Genomic DNA, 17,168 nt, shown 5'->3' with positions numbered 1-17,168 from the left:
ATCAATAATTTTCATTACAGCGTGACTTGCACAACATCTCCATCATCTGAGATGCCACAGTACCCACTCGTGTACGCCCTGCAGTATGCTTGTGCTTAATGACAGAACGCTGTGCTGGCCTTAGCTTTGAATGATTTCACATCTTTTACTTCTGCCAGTCCCATTTTTTAATTTAACGAGATATTTGCTGTGTTTAAAAAAAACCTCCTCTGTAGTGAAGTGCTGTAGAACCTCCTTTGGAGAACTGGAAGGGGATTTTATACATCTCAGCGTAAAATCTGCATGTACATGGGGGTGGAAAAAATGTGAAATGCTGTAATTTCCCACTCACGCTAGTTAGGAAACCAAGTCCCTAGAACTACCCCAAATCCTGAATGCCAACGCTATTTTCAGTCAATGGTATGTAGCTGCTGTTGAGGACATGCATAATGGATGCACTGGCAACTCATCTTCATGCCAGTGTTTAAAATCACAGAGAAATACAGATAAGAATAAAACATAAGATTCATCTTTCAAAACAGCTGTCTCCCATTGCTGCTGGAAGCAGTCCCTTGTTACTCCTGTGATGCCCAAAAACCTTTGCGAACTTCTTCCAGCTCCTTGATGTCGCAATATTGTCCTCTGTATTGAAGTTCACTCCATACCGCGAGCCTCTCATTGCACATCAGTGCCTCATCAGCCCCCATTCTGGCCTCTTCAGCTTACTGAAGAGAGAGTTTCAACAAAAATGAAGAGGTATTGGGCACTGCAGGTGTTGACTGCTACACTGCCCTCATGAATCACTGCACCCGCAGGAACTGAGAATCTCGTTATGTGTGAATTTAATCAGAATCAGCTTTATCACTAGATAAGATTTAAGAGTTTGCTAGATTAGATTTAAGAGTTGGAGACTCCACTTGTTTTAAAACTCGTGGTTGCAAGAATTGAACAAAGTTACGTAGGAAAACACAATATGGACATCAGTAAGACTGAATTTGGCAATGCAGATTTTCTTAAGCTGCAGCAGCATCTTGGGGAGCCTGTGGCATGGGCTAATTAACCCTCCACCCCTTGCCTCAGGCCTGCTAGACCCAGGGGAGTTTTTTAGAGCTATATCTTTTCTGCTGCTGTTGTTAAAAACTGCTCACGTAGAAAAGGCATGACTTCCTCTCTCCTTGCCTGAGCGTGAGTGCTCCTCCTCTTCAGCTGTGCCTCAGCTCTTGTGACTGCCAGCTATAGCATCCCATGATAAAGCAGACAGTTGACTTGCTTCTCGCCATTCTCCCCATTAAGCTCTTAATTTTCATGTTACCTTAATTAGCACCTTCCTGGCAACACCTTTAAATTGGCTTTTCTTGTTTAAAGACATTTAAAACAGCAGCAGTAAAACTTATAAATCTCCTATTAGAACAGTATTAATTGCACATGTGTTTTTGTGATGAGTGATGCTGGCCTTTCCTTAGTGATATTTTGAATGTAGAATGACATTTAAACATGCACACATCATAAAACTGAGCACTGAGGTGTCTACACTGAGGGGCCCATTTACAGCTGGTGTATTTGAGATTTCATGTTCTCAGCGCTGGCCACTGCACACCAGCTACTGTACAAGGACATATACCCCAAAGGTACAGAGAGATATATATTTAGGGAGCTGTGCATTTCCCTTCTCTTGGAAGTTAGAAACCCAAATACAGCTGTAAATGGGGTCATTTTTTTTCAGATGCTGTTTGTGGAATATTATCCCGTGTACTTAGCACAAGTGGGGTTGGGATGGAAGGGAAACCTCCACCTTTCTCCACCCATTTTACACACTCTGGATGAGCATTCATCTTTCTGAAAGTGGAATTATTTGTATTTCAGGTACCCTCCCTGGGCCTACCTTGGAAGCTAGATCTGCAGCTGCCCTTCAGTCATGGTTTTTTCAAGATTAAAGGCCATTTCCCTGTCATTGCCAAGCCTTTTTCTTCTTGCTTTTCATCTCTCAGCATCACAGAATGTACCTGAATACTCTGAAGTTGAACATCAGCAATGTGTCAGGAAAGAACACCCCACAATTGCTTTTGAAGGTAAGATCTTATATTGCTGTTTCAAGTTCCAGTGGGATGATCTATTTTGAAGTCCTTCCTGGTGTTGTTATGGATGATGGTTTAGTTTGTGCTGTTTTCCTTATACCTGCGATCCACAGGCCAGTGCAAGTGGCCTGATAAATCATATTCCCTTTGATGCTTTACAGTGTTTTAACTCTGAGGTTTCACAGCAGTCACTAAATTCAGGCAGTTTTGGCACTACTGGTCTGAGAATCTCCATTTTCAATTCTGCTACAGACTCCCTGTCATCTTGTGCCACACTGAAACTGTGTTTCAGTTTCCTGTTCTCTAACTGGATTCAGTAATGCTTTTATACCTCACCTGGCTGACTGGATCCAGACTTAATAAGTGAAAAGTGATAGAGAATTTGGACATTGAATAATTGGATATTACTTGAATGTAAGAGAAGTAAATTGTTTTAAAATAGCAGAGAGTGCCTACCTTTTTGGTTTATGCACTTTTTTTGGTTTTGTGTTTATCACCTCTGCTAGTAGTTTTTCTGTCTTTTTTCTAGTCATTTAACTTGACACAGTCTTAAGAATGTGAGAGGGAACTTTTGTGTGGCAGCATCCTTCCAAGTGTGGGCAATCCTTTTACTGTTCTTTTACAACATGGAATTTCTCTTGTCCTAATCTCAGTTGGATTTTCCAGGAGTGCAAATCTACTCCTAAATCGCTGTCTGTCCAGTCTGTCCATTTACCCACACAACAGTTAGGTCATTATGTTACTGCCACCATTATTTCTGAATTCACCCCAGACTGGTATGTTAAGCTCAGTGTGCCAACATCATCAGCTGCTGAATCTCCTTGCTAAAAATGGTTTCCTTCTAAATGTTGAAATATCGATTTTGGTTCCCATTTAAAGCTTTTCAGTGCATCTCCAGTTACATTCTTTGCTAAAGGCAATTAAGTACCTTGCAATGTGTCTCCAGTTAAGTTCTTCGCTAAAGGCAATTTATTTGTGGTTTTGTGACCTTTGAGATAGGGTTTCCAGGAAGAAAGTAGTCAAAGGCTTCCTTGCTGACCTTTCGGGGTTCTTCTGGAGAGCTTTACTCTTCTTCACAGAGGAGAAAACTCTTGTCTCTTAATTTGGAAAGTGTAAGAGATTTCTTGTCTGTTTTCCATTATCTGTGCTTTAAAGGTTTAAGTGGATTAAAGTAAATTAGCAAAATCTTTAAGCCTACATGATATGGCACTGGCTCTAACCTCGCTCCAATGGAATGAGTAAATAAACCTTGATTTTAATTGCTAACTAAGTCTAAACATCTGTTTAACTGGGGAGAGGTGAAAGGAGAAACTTTTGTGGTTAAAAACATGCGAAAACTCAGTTGGATATTTAAATAGGTAATACAATAGTGAGGATGTTATAGGTTCAGAAAAGAGTAAAAATGTGTGCTTTCTCTATTAGCCAGGAGCACCAAACCTTGAGTTTACAGAAGATGTGTTTGTAGGATCCAGCACTGAGATAAATAATTCTGCAGGGAATATTAGACTCCAATTCCTGATGTTGAGGAATTGGTGGGCATTTTTTGGCACTCAAGCGCTACTTTGCAGAAGTGATGGCTGTGTAAACATACTTATAATCTGCCAGTTTGCTTTGTTTTAATGAGGCATGAAGTTTTCACAGAAAAAAAATAATGTCTCCTCCCCTTTCACTGTTGTTGTTTCCTTCCTCTCCTTAATGATAGAGGGCAAAATTGGTATGACTTAACTAGAACTCGACAATTATGCAAACGAAACAGAGACTGAAATTGCAGACACATCAAGAAAATGACCCAGATTATGATTCGTGTCTCTTAAACTTGAGTTAGTTTCAGGGTTATTGGATTTTCTCATCACCTGTTTCCTCATGATTGATCACGATACAGTTTAATCCTGTATTTTCTGCTGCAAAGCTCAGTTGGAAAATAGACAGGAATAAAGTTAAAGGCACCTTATTTCCACTGCACGTAGTATTTAAGTTCTGTGGAAGAGGGGTCATACCTCAAAACCCACATCTCAGTTGATAATATAATTTACCTTAAAGCTATATCCTGTTCTGATGGCAGCACAAGTAGCTTTAGGCTGCAAGGGGAGACAAGCAGGAGAATCTACATTTTATTTGCTCTTCCAAATTGCTCTGAGGATGTCTCTGCTTAACAGCCTGGTTTATGGGTTTTCTGTGGGTCTCCAAATGCGTTGTCCCACAGATCACAACCTGCTGGACACTGGGAATGTGGAGCCAAGGACTGAGAGTGACCCCAGCAGCAGATCTGCTGATGCTCTCAGTGCCAGGGGAGAGGATTATGTTACACCAGCAATTTTCAATGCATGGGCGGTAACAATAAGTAAGGCCCCAGACCATTCAGTCATACAGGATGCATTAGTTTACTGCCAGAATGAACAGATTAACAAAACCGTTTATGTTACAAAGGGGTTGAATAGCTTCTTTTTCACAACCTTGCTAGCCAGGCTTCCCATTCCAAGACAAATGGGATGCCCTAAAGGTGTTTTGTGTTCTTCAGTCTCCAGTTCCCACCTTGCTTGTGCTCAGCAGCTCTTTTTGTTGTACTTTCCCTCCATATTCATAACATCCAGTTAGCTGTATAATATCCTTGTCATGGAAGAACCCAAGTAAAACTCCTTTCTGTCTACTTTTAAACTTATTTCCTGAGAAATAATGTATTTTTTATGTCTCATCTCTTGCTTATTGTATCTCATCCACACTAGTCAACCGTCTGTTTGAATTGGTATCTCTTTGTATTGCTATGGGAGTGGTAAGAAAGAGAGAATACGCTCTCTTTAAGGAAAATAATCATTTAAGCAGAAAGGAGTCTTTGTATGCAAAATGCTTTTACTTTAGTTGTGTTTGGACCTGAAGAAATGCCTGTTTCTTTACAGAGTCCATTCCGCAAACCATCTGCCATTATTTGTGTCGTAGAGAAAATGGTCTAGATAAGTTATGGAACGTAAATTCTGGTCCTAAATATGCTTAGTTCATCTGCTTCAGATAAAGTTTGCACTACCAGGAGAGATGTGGGCTGGGAAGGGGCTGTGAGCAGAATGATTCATCCAAGCAGACTACATAGAGACCATGAGGGACAGGTTAGGAATTTCTGCTGTGAGCACTGTCCTGTGTGTTTGCACAGTACCAAACTAACACAACGGTGCCCCAGTTTCCCTGGGGTTTATAAGCGATGCTCATTGTACAGTTCAGCAACAACAATAACATACCCAGTTTGGGCTTTTCATAATTAGATTGTTCTACTCTGTGCTTATAGGAAATCCAGTTAAAGTTTGATTTCCCTTGTTAGATCAATAAGAAAATTATCTTTTACTTCCCAGGAGCCTGTTTCTGGTGTATTATTATCCATTTGGTTGTGAATGGGTAGCTACATTAAAGATCTTGCATGCTTATTTGTTTTACAGTGAGTTGAGAAATTCGTGAAACAAGTCAGGTATATTCTTAATGCATCCTTTTTAATTTATGCATGCACATACCCATGCATACAAGTCCTGTTTCACTAAACGGTATGCCATGTTGGCACAGCTCCAGCATGGACCACTCTGGCAAGCCAAACACCGGATGGACTGTTTCTAGTTCCCATCAGTTGTGCTTGACTTCCTTATCTTTTCCATATATATCTCATAACCAATAGATGGGTCCCTGCATTCACAACTGGGCTATGTCCTTGCTGTACTGTCCTGGTTCTTGCAGTATCCTTCATTGCTATACAGATGTTTCTTAGACATAAAGCACCTTTGCTATTCATTAAAGACATTTGGAGCTCCTTTGTAACATGCCCCTTGGGAAAGCCAGAAACATCATCTGCCACGGCAACACTATGTAAGATTTGTTATTTCAAGAAGCAGAGACATGACTGACATGAATATATATTGGTAATGGATGCAGAGTGCTTGGTTTCAGCTTGTTTACCAAGGAAGTGCTTAAAAGTTTGCAGACTCATCTGTGTTGTATGAATCACTTGGATGTTTACAGCTTAACTGGAAATGAGTTGTAGACAGGTTTCCACTTGCAGTTTCTGTCATTATTTCTTTCTCATTAGTTTTATCCATTGAATCACTATGCTCAGGAAAAAGCATGATAGACTTCACAGGTTTTTCTGTGTTCTGTCTCCTAGGGCTTTCTCCCCTGGGTCATGACAGTTAATGTAAGCTGGAAGAACATAATTTGTCCCTGCCTTAATAATCGCAGCATGTCTTCATCCACAAAAACCCCTCAGCTGATCCCATGCTAAAGCACAGGAGAGAGGCAGACTTGGTTAAATAGCTTATATCCCAGATCTTCTCAGGACCGCAAATCTCAGCTGTGCACACTGTATCATCACAGCTGATGTGAGTTCTGAGTGCAGCATTTAACCTTTTGTCTAATCCTCAGTCTGTCCTGGATGTAGACAAGTTGCTCTGTCTGTTGCCTCAGGTTTTCAAAATGAATTAACTTGGGAGTGTTTAAATCTGGGATTTTACTTCAGACTGTCTGTAATTATTTCCTCCTACCAGATGCATGTGATTCAGGTTGCTTGAATGTAGCTTGCTATATATTTTCTCAATATTTTCTTTCCTTAAACAACATTTTATTGAAACGTGGCCAGCTTCAAACACTGAAATCTGTGGGGAGCAGTTAAGTGTTCGCTTGTTGTATTGAAAGCAAAAGCTGTTTTAACTTTGTGGGCTGAAGGATAATAGGATATTTATTTCTTTTGAAGGTTCTTGACATTTTACCGAACACCCCCACTATTGTTGAATTGGTCATTAATACATTATTTCCTTTACTGTATATTGATGGAAAAAAGCACATTAGCATCCATCAACTCCAAAGGACAGCTAGGAGAGTCTCTTAGGAAATTCTAAGAAAGATAAACATGCTTCTTGAACAAGTGAGATTTTGACAATCCAAACCAAAATTTTAGTTAATGAAGGATGAAGATTGTGGGGTGAAGTATGAGAGGTGTATCTGGCTAAGCATCAAGGGGAAGGCAAAATACCTTTTGGGAGAATTGTCTTCTAGCTCATAGCCTTGCTGCCCTTCAGTCTTCGTACACAGTCCAAGCAGGATGGAGTGCTGACTGGAATCTGGTGGCATCTTGTGTGTGCTACAGAATATTTGACCTTCAGTGCATTTCACTATAGATTTTCTTTCCATTAAGCAAGCCTTGTGGCAATTTTCTTTTTAATCTGGAAAAATGGAACTGTGGCAAATGAAGCTGATATTTTCTTCTTTAGGGTTGATTTAGAACTTGTTTGAAAATTATGACTAATAAAGCCATGAATATACAGTGGTTGGGGAAGTAATTTTCTTTCAGGCAAAACTTCTGTAAATTACACCCAACAGCTCTCAATATATTTTTCATTCCATAATAATAGTTATAACAATAATGATGGTAGTTCTTTGACACTTCCCCATTGATGGTGTCCAAGGCACTTCACAAATAATTGCAATGAGATTTGATTGAAAACATTATGCAGCGAGCTGTTCCTTGGGGCCTCAAGAAGAAAGGAGCTATTGGAAGAGTGCCCTTCATTCACAAAATGCTTTAGACAGAGCAAATAATGACAAGCAGAAAGGAAAAGGAAGACTTCACAGTGAAGCTTCAGGAAGCAAAGTGATTGAGTAGCACTTACATATTGTAGTGAGGGAAGGTAAAATTTTAAAGGGGTGCGATAGCTCAAGTGAAGGAGCAGCTTCTGACCATAAGTAGTGAAGATGATGAGAGGAAGGGCATCTTTAGCAGTGAGACTGAGAAAGGTGAGTTCACAGTGTGGAGGAACAGGTACTCAGATGGTCACCAGTGTAGTATGCATGGACCAAGGCCATCAGAAACTCTGGTGAACAGCAGAGTAGCTTATTTATATTTTCCACAGGTATCACTAGGGTAACTGAGGCTAAGAGCAGCAGCCAGCAGCAGCATGTGTGGGGTCCTTTCTTTGTGGTTGGATCTAGGACATAGATGTGGGCTGCCGCTTTTCAGATCCCAGGCAGCACCTCAGAGAAAGGAAACAGGGTGGAAAGCAAAGTCCTTTTCTTCTTCTTGTGTTGTTCAATGTGAACAAAAACGTGCCTTATGGAGACTTCATTCTCAGTTTTAAAGTTTACTTAGCATAGTTCCCTAACTGAATAAGTTTGTGAGCCAGTGGTATGGCAGACCTCATTTATTTAGCACAACTGCTTCTGATGAGTGTTAGTAGATCACATTCTCCTAAAACCTTCCATTCAAGGATGTCATTATGCTTTGATAAAGTTCACTTTAGTACTAGCACTTTCATAAGAAATATTCTTATTTAATCATGCAGGGTTCACCCTGGAAAGCCACGAACATTCTCAGCTCAGTCATGCACTTAATCTGTACTTACCTTGAAGTCAATGGGATTGTGTACTTGAAACCAAGCGTACGCTTATGTGCTGAGCTACGCCACAGTCAAAGTGCACAGCAATCAAACATCAAGTCTGTAAATGGAAGCCCTAGTGTATTATTTTGTTTCTAGAGTGTTCTGCTACCATAGGTCCAACTGGCCAACTTGTTCCTCTAACATGGCTGAAATCAAGTGGTTAAGAAATCCAATGTGTTCCTGGGCTTAATATAGGATTAGCTGGCTGAAAGTCTGTAATCTGCAAAATTTGGTAGACTGGGTTAGAGGTTTTATGATCATTTCTAGCTTTGGGAAGTGCAGATAAAATTCTGAAGAAGCCTTTATGCTTTGGCTTAAAAAGCTCTGACTTAATAGATCATCCATTCTTTCCTTATTATAACATTGTGCAATCCTTAGAATGTATTTTAACAGAAGCGCTTGAGCTGCAAAATTCAGATTTGTATTTTATACATGAGGATTGCTCTGTTTTACAGCACAATAATAAAAGAGGTGGAGGTCATTGGTGAAATGTGGTGTTTGATAATTCTTTACTGTTAGCCAGCTTCCAATTTAAAAACATTGACCATTATGAGAACAGGTTTGTTTCAAAAGTCTTTCATGATTTTACAGCCTCTGCTCCGATTCATTGGTGTAGCTGACTCACAGTGACATCTTTGTACACAGAAGACAGGAATATAGCTAAAAAGTACAAACTGTGCATTTGTCTTGGCATCTCCAGTTCAGTCTCTGGCGAGCCAGCAAAGAGGGTCAACTTCTGTTTCAGATGTTCATCAAAATCAGACGTATCTGCTTCTGTGGCAGATCTGGGTACCTGCACTGAAACTCAAGGAGACTTTACCTGTGCTTTTTCTGCCCTCTCCTATGTTCTCACTCATGAAAACAGTTGTCCTTAATCTTGCACCTTCTCTGCTGGCACAAGTGGCTGGCGCAGACATGTAACTGTAAGGAGAGTGAAAAATATTTGCCTCCAGATGTGGAGGAGGCAGATTGAATGATGGCTGAGCAATGACAAAGGAATGTTTTTTGTCATCAGACTGCAGTGACTGCAGGAGCCAAGATGCAGCTTGCTTTCCCGTCTGAAAAGAGGGATTATACTGATCAGAAAGTCATAGGAAGCTGCAAGTGATGCATGAGCACTCACCTTATCTTTCTCAGCGAGAGAGATTGTGTGACAGCTGCAGTGCTTGTCTCAGTGAACAATGGATCGCAGTACTTAAACATCCTCTGCAACACCCTTAAGAAAACAAGACAGCTCTGGGTTTGCTAATGGTGGGGCTGTGCGTGGCATTGGTTAGCCGAATTTCACAAGGTGGTAGTAGGGCACAGGGCTATGGCTGCATGACAATGTGCAGTGCTGTGTAGGGTAGCAGGCAAGGTTTTCAAGGGGTGTTGTTCAGGAGGGAAGGCAGTGTTATGGTGGTGTTTGCCCCAGCTGGTAGCTTGCTGAGGAAAGCCAAATCTATTTTTTCACCACCCGTCGTCCCATTATCTGCACAGCAAATGGACATGCTCATAACTCAGAGATGTGCATCCATATCCTGCACTTTCCCAGCACTGTGGTGTCTCCTCTTGCTGTTGATCAACCAGTGCCATTGAGGATCTGTAATGCTGGATGTTAGCTTGGGTTTGAGGTCTTCTGAGCGTCTGAGCAACAGGAGCAATGCTGTAGTGAGAAGAGCCTCGCTCACATTACATTACTTGTTTCCCAGTCCCCCAGCCTGAGGCCTGGAGACTCACAGAGTGAATCTCCAGCTTCTTACAGCCCTTCACCATGTGCAGATAGGAACCCAAGTGAAACAGAGAATGAGCCACATCTGGCCTCTGATGGAGCAGAAATGCTGAAGAACTGTAGAAATGTGCAGAACTGGGAATGTGACTCAGTCTTTTGATCTCCGTCCTTAGGGCCTCCCTAGGACAACTTAACAGCACAGTATCCCATACTGGGAGTGAGCACTAGTTCATGCTTATTGTCTGGTGTTTTCTTATCTGGGATTGGATCCCTGGGTTCTTCCTGATAAAATATTGCATTTTGCCAGCTGCTCCATATTAATGACAAAAGAAGTAAATAAATAAGCAGTCATAATTGTACTTTTGCAAAACTTAGGTTTGAACAAAGTTCTTTTTTCTCCACATTGAAACAATTTAACAACACTTGTTTTGAAGAAATTATTAAAATTTAGGAGACGAAGAGTCAAGATGCTCGGTGTGCATTAACAGTTAGTGCCTCCTGTACATCACATGCTTTACAGATAATTAGGCCTTGATGCACTAGCCAGTATCCTTAAACCCAGTCAACAATTGGAAGCACTGAGACAATAAATAGTTTCATGATTTGCCCAAGACAGAGGAGACTCCAATGTCAGTGCCATTGGGCACTTGAACCATGCCTACATCTGCAGATGTTATTTCTCTCTTGGGATGGATGAAGCTCAGCAAGGTCAGTTCAAGGAGGAGCTGTAAGAGACAGGCACAAAATCATCTAAGTTTGACATAACTTTAAATGATAACACGTCTATCTTATGATAACATAGTTTACTATGATTATAGTGATTCCTATGGCTCTGTGAAGGTAAGACCTGAGTCTTTGGTGTTTTGGTTTTTTTTTTTCCCTTCAGGGTGGTAAAGAGCAGAGCCGTTTCTTGAGTCTCCTTCTTTTCCTTGACAGTTGAGAGGTGGGACTATTCCCTCTTTCACAATACGAAGAGAGAAAAAGTCTTATTCTTTCTTCTTCCAGTCGTCTCCTATCCATGTATTATTGGACAGGCTGAGGAGGACATTACCAACTGTTTTACTTCTTAGTTCTCATTGAGGGGGAATGGCTCACTGCAAGCAGCTATCACAGTGACTCTTAGGCCACTCATGGGTTAGCTCATTGTTTTTCTCATCTGGGGATGAGTTTCGTAGTTGGCCAAGATGGGAAGAATTGATTGAGTGGGCAGGAAATGAGGTAGAAACATGACTGAAAGGTGAAGACTGCTAGAAAAGAAGACAGGAGTGGGAAGGGAGGTGAATAAACTGGTCAGAGGAATAAACTGAGTGAAACCATGAAAATGAAACAACTGGAAAAACATCCAAGTTGGATTTGGGTATTGGGGGGAGAGAGAAGGAAACTGTTGGTTTGGTCCATTTTGTAGAAGGGGGTGTACAGCCTTCTGAGTCCTCATAACTGTGAGTGGGGATCAGAGATTTAAGATAGCAATGAAGCCAGAAATTGCAGTTATTTGCATGAGGACATATTTAATGTACGATTAAAGATTTCAACCGATCAGGTTAAAGAAAGAGAGAATACCAGTAATGAGGTGGAGGTGGTGATGGGAAGACAAGACAGCAGGGTGATATGTATGCGTAGGAGGACTTCTGGGGTAAAGCCAGCTTGAGTTTTTTGGCCTCATGAGTAAAGTTGAGCTCTGAGTGCTGACACATTTGTTTGCTCAGCTCTGCCCGTGCAGCAGAAGATTTCTCCTTCCCCTGATAAATTTGCTGGATTGTGGAGTGGTTTTGTGTTGTAGAGGCTACTTGTACATCTCAGCATGAGGTACAAGGGAAAGCTATTTTCCAAAGGCTGTTGCACTAACCTGTGATGTGACCTACAACAAAGTCCTAATACTTAAAATGAAGCTGATATTAAAATATGATTGATTGTCAGTCTAATAAAGATAACACTCTAAGTAGATGTTAACTTCTGTGCATCCTTGGACGTGTCCACACTTGCTGCTTTGTGTCTGATGGGTTCTGGTCAGTCGCCCACACAGAGAGGAAACTCCAGCCTCAGTCTTAGCAGGCAACTGTCTACTTCGTGGTAGGTCTGACTCTGAAAAGAGGACGTTTCATCAGCCTATACCAAGACGACAGCCTGAGACTTATGTTATAAAGTGATTTGCATCTGTTGGTCATTGTTGGGGTCCAACACTGAGAGTGCTCCAGGATAGTGGGTGGTCTGAAAAAGATCTTAAGTGGTTGAGTACTTGCAAACTGGAGTACCTGCCAGTGGCTAAACATGGTTAGCCCAGTGCCAAGGCTGAAGCAAACCAAAAGGAGAGGAGATTGTACAGTTCAGAAGTCATGGCTGTCATCTGGGCCTCCCCATGAATACTGAAATACTCACACACAGTAATTAAAAACACCATGAACTACCAGGCTGAGTTAAGAGAACTTATGAAGATCATAATGAGTCAGTAAGGGAGGCACTTAGTATGCGTGCAGGTTAACACCGCACAAAAGTAGGTCTGAATATCTGCAGAACAGGTATTTATTTATTCCCATTGAGTTTGGCAGGTCCCAGTGCTTTATGTGTGCTCTACTTCATTGCACAAGCCTTTACTGTTGAATCAGCTTATTCTACAGGGGCTTTATGTAATCTATGTGGTTCAGGTTGTGTTTTCTGGAATGGGGTCTCCAAATCTTCCTTCTATTCAACTTCTCTACCTTTCTCCCTTAAGGTCTTTTAGTGATATCTTTGAGTATACCCTTATTTTGTGCAAAGAATTCTTGATCCTGTTTAGTTTAGCTTACTTTGCTCCAGACTAGGAAATCCGTGTTGAGAATTATTCCAGAAAAGATGTTCTTGAACATCACAGTGGTTAGCCATGCTCCATTCACCTAGCAATGGCTATGCAATTTCAAGGCACGGGCATTTAACCTCTCTGATCTTGCGTGGTGTGTGCTGGATGTGCAAAGCTGTTACATCCTGCTGGAGAGGGGAGCTGCAAGTGAACTCAAGTGAGATGAAGCAGTAAATGCTGTCCTTCAAACAGGGAATTCTCAACTCGGTGTTTACATACTTCTTTCCTCCAGAACACACAGCGTAAGGATGAGGTGGGGAGCAGCTGGTTTTGAAGAGATGAAGACACAATTATTGCCAGGTTTACCACATCTTTAGAAGCTGATCCAAAACCCATCAAGCTCAGTGGAAAACTGCCAATGATTTGAAGAGCCTCTGGATCAGGCCCTTAAACCCAGCTCCTGCAATGTGGCAAGCCCTCCTGTGTGCAGCTGAGTGATCCCTGTACTCTCAGGAAGCCGGTGCAGAGCAGTGTGCTAGCAGGCTGCAGGGACCACCCTCCGAAATGACAGAGGGCTTCTTTTCACCTTGTCTTATGTATGCATAAAAGCCTGAGCACAGCTGTGTCTGCAGACTTAGATTTCCTGCAAAGCTTTGTCTTTGCAGCTGGGTACCTGAACCACCCCGAGCTGTGGAGGGACTCGCAGAGCTTTAGAGGCTCTGAATCAGATGTCTGGTGATGGATGGTGTTGGAAACTATTAAAATATTTTGTTCATTGGTCCTAATGTGGAGGAAGGGAGAGCATAGATCCTTAACCCCCTGGAAATTATTAGAGATGAGAAGCACAAAGGAGGCCTTGATGAACACTTTGCCCCTAAGCCATATGGTTCCTTGCTTTCCGGCTCCTCCTGCCGACATGCAAAGCCAGGGCCTTGGGTTTTAATTTTTCATGCTGTTTTTAAACAGATACTTTTGCAAATGTAAACATGCCCCAGCACTGAAGGTTTCCAGCCAAATTAAAGAGTCAGCACTGGAAAAATCAGCCTTCTGAGAAAGGTCAAATACAAGCAAACTCTGTAGTTCATTGGGTCCATATGTGTAAACTTCAGCTAATATGGGATAGACCCAGGGCAGCACTTACCTTTTAGAACTGAGCTAGTTTCAAAATGAAAGACTGTAACTGTCCTTAGGGATTCCTGTGGTCTGAGCAGTAGATTTGAATATGTTGAATTAAAAAAGACCCACGTCCTGACTCTCGGTTGCATTTCCATTCCACTTTATCCCTTCCCTCTTAACAGGAAAAAAGAAAGTTGAGAAGGAAAATGTGGCATTTGGCATTAATTCTGACAACTCACATTTAGACATTCTTAGCAGGGACCGTGCTGGGTTTAATAATCTCCAACTACATGCCTATAAAAGCTTAATTTTGCGATGAGGATGCATGCCTTGCAGCCTTTAATTTAATAACTGGGAAGGGTTTCTTTATAAGTTGTACCACCTGCCGTAGTAATAGAAATCAAGACACTGCCTGTTATTTCTTGGGCTTGATTGACATTTCAGCCAACATGGAAAGATTCAAGCCACCTACTGCCTTTAATTTTTTTTAATTATTTTTACCTGTAATTTGTCAGAGCTTGCATTAAAAGGAAGAACTGTGCCTCTCTGAAGTGAGGAGCTTCTGCTTAGAGCAGCAGATGAAGAAATATTCTTCCTGGCACTGCACTGTAATAGTGCCTTAGTCAGTGGGAAAAAGTTGGTAGGAGGAGAGGAGGTGAAATGACAAGAGAAATTGTGGCCTAAAAGCAGGATCCTTAAGAGGTGTCATCGTTATATAGCAATCCCCTAATCCCACCCCATCAGCCAACAGAAATGCCGGGAGTTCTGCAGCACATGTCAGCGGGCTGACCTACCTGGAAGGAGTTATTGTTGCTGCTTCTGCTGCTGGGCTCAGAAACGTCTCTGCAGCTAAAGAGGTACAGGAAAAGACGACAGAGCCCCATTACTTAGGAGAATGCCAGAGGTGAAACTGCGGTGCCTCCCTGGTGCTAGTATATCATTAAGGGTCCCAGAGGAGTGTAGGAGGTGGAGATGCTTGAAGGTTAGACAGGCTGAGTTATTCCTCAACTCATGCCTTTTTGCAGAAGAGCGGAGGAGGTACATGTGTTGCGTGTGGTTTATGCAGTGTGACAGGAATGCTGAGAAGGGCTGGAAGCCTTCAGCTCCTAGGAACAAGAGTTTTAGATTGCGAGGATGGAGGTCTCATTGCCAGAGAGGCCCTGGCAGCGTCCAGTTAAGTGGGGCATGGGACCAGGCCTGATGGTATCCAGCTCCATGGTAAGGGGGCTTAGGAGCTGATACGAAATATGGTGGTGTTCAGGGCAGAGACAGAAGCTCCATGACAAAGTTCTGCTTTGGAAAGGGAGGCAGGACAAGTGGAGTGCAGGGACTTTTATATCTGTTTTCTTAACGTTTTGATAACTGAAGGGCTTGATTAAGTTTCATCCGTCCCTGTCGGGAGAAGGGACTTGAAATTGCTCAACAAATATCCCTACGTCAACCGGTTTACACTGTTGCACATCTGTAATCCTGCAAAGTGTGACAAGACGCCAAAGGCCTTAATGAGTTTCCTCATCAGCATTGTCATTTCAACTGTGTGGAAAGGGGAACTAATGCCTGCAACAAAACATTCAAACCTGCCTGCCTTTGGTGGGACTTCTCAATTTATCATTGGGGATATAAAATGACAACAGAGCATGTTTTTTCAGAGCCCTTTTGAACTGTTCTGAATAGAGCTGCATCGTTATTGTTATGAGCCATCAGGTCATTGGCTTGTGCATTGGTATCCTGTTGGCAGGAGGGCAGAAGATATTACCTTTCATACTGAGCTTCCTGGGTCTCCAACATCCAGTCCTTGAATGAGACAGGGTTACTTGTCAACAGGCCACAGAGGGATTAGACATATACTGATTTGGTCTCATTCGTGCTTTGCTCCCTCAGATATTTTGTATTTTCCCATGTATTTAACAGGCAGAGTAGTTAACAGCTGTAATAAACTCACAAGAGAAGTCCTCACAGTAGAGCTGGATGACTTTCTGAAAGATGCATATGAATCTATCCCCAGTTCTTTTGTGCAGTAATGGTGTCAAGTGCGAGGCTGAAATTCTGCGATCTGTGATACGCACAAGGTCAAAGTTGGTAAATGTGTTGAAAGCTGGGATTTTGTGAATGCCCTAGAATTATGCCCGAGAGTACCCCAAAAATAGTGATTCAGCTTTTTCTTTAAACAGGTGTATTTTTTCATGGCATCAGGACTATCTGCCCTAGATACCACAACTGGTGTTTTGTTAATAGATGTAGCTTCTGGAAGAAGCTCCACGAGCATAGTGTAGCCTGATCTGTTGCTTTACATTTCACCTGTGTAATTGCAGTTTGGACAATTGTCTCGATTGGCAAATCCAAGTGAGCTGATAGAGCCAGTCTCCAGCTTGTGCAGTCTCTCAGTCACAAAAATGCTGTGATGACCACCCCCATCTAAATTAAGGAAGGATTTAGCTTATAAGGATCCCAGATCATAGACAAAGTGGAACCTGGTAGAGCACCTAAAACCTAAAAGAGAAGGTAAAACCCGTCATTGGAGCTGCCAGGTCTTGCGTGCTGATCACTTCTACCCTAACTTGTTTTTCGATCAGTTCACCCCACTTTCTCTTTCTGGAGGGCAGCAGTTTCCCTTTGCTTGGCACAGGAGGGAAGGCTATGGAGGTGTTACAGCAGGAAACCCAGTCCCTTTACATCACTTCACACGGGTACTGAAGATGGTTCCCCAGTGTTAACAGAAGCGGAGCTGCTGTTGTCTCCGAGACCGCAGCTGACACTCCATCGTGGATGTGAAAATAACTGCTGAGACAGCTTTGTGTTTATGTGTGGGGTTTTTTGCACGTTCCGCAGAGAATCAGAATAAATAGAAAACCTTTAAATAGATTATTAATTAGCCTTCCCCTGACAGATAACTCTAGGAAATCCATTAGTGGATGTCCGGGTGAACGCATTGCTTCTCCAGCAGTTTTATTGTTTTCTGCTTTCTCATTGTCCTTGCAGATCTGAAGCCCTGGGTGTCGAATTTCACCTATCCAGGTGTGCAGGACTTCTCCCAGCTTGCACTGGATGCCAACAGGAACCAGCTCATTGTGGGAGCAAGGTAAAGATAATCTTTTAATTAGGGCAGGGTGGCT

The 17,168-nt window shown here is 42.1% G+C and overlaps 1 protein-coding gene across 1 annotated transcript in view; it reads left to right on the top strand.

The window, feature by feature from the left end:
- The first annotated feature begins 1,894 nt into the window (after nucleotides 1-1,894).
- SEMA5B (sema domain, seven thrombospondin repeats (type 1 and type 1-like), transmembrane domain (TM) and short cytoplasmic domain, (semaphorin) 5B) overlaps nucleotides 1,895-17,168 on the top strand; it is a 131,892-nt gene continuing 116,618 nt past the window's right edge. The window contains exons 1-2 of the mRNA XM_010185338.1: nucleotides 1,895-2,048; nucleotides 17,035-17,134. Coding sequence (XP_010183640.1) covers nucleotides 1,895-2,048; nucleotides 17,035-17,134 — 254 coding nt within the window. The remainder of the gene's footprint in view (nucleotides 2,049-17,034; nucleotides 17,135-17,168) is intronic.

This window comes from Mesitornis unicolor, unplaced genomic scaffold, assembly GCF_000695765.1.
Source record: "Mesitornis unicolor isolate BGI_N332 unplaced genomic scaffold, ASM69576v1 scaffold31835, whole genome shotgun sequence".
Taxonomy (NCBI): domain Eukaryota; kingdom Metazoa; phylum Chordata; class Aves; order Mesitornithiformes; family Mesitornithidae; genus Mesitornis; species Mesitornis unicolor.
This window is presented reverse-complemented; position numbering and strand designations above follow the sequence as displayed.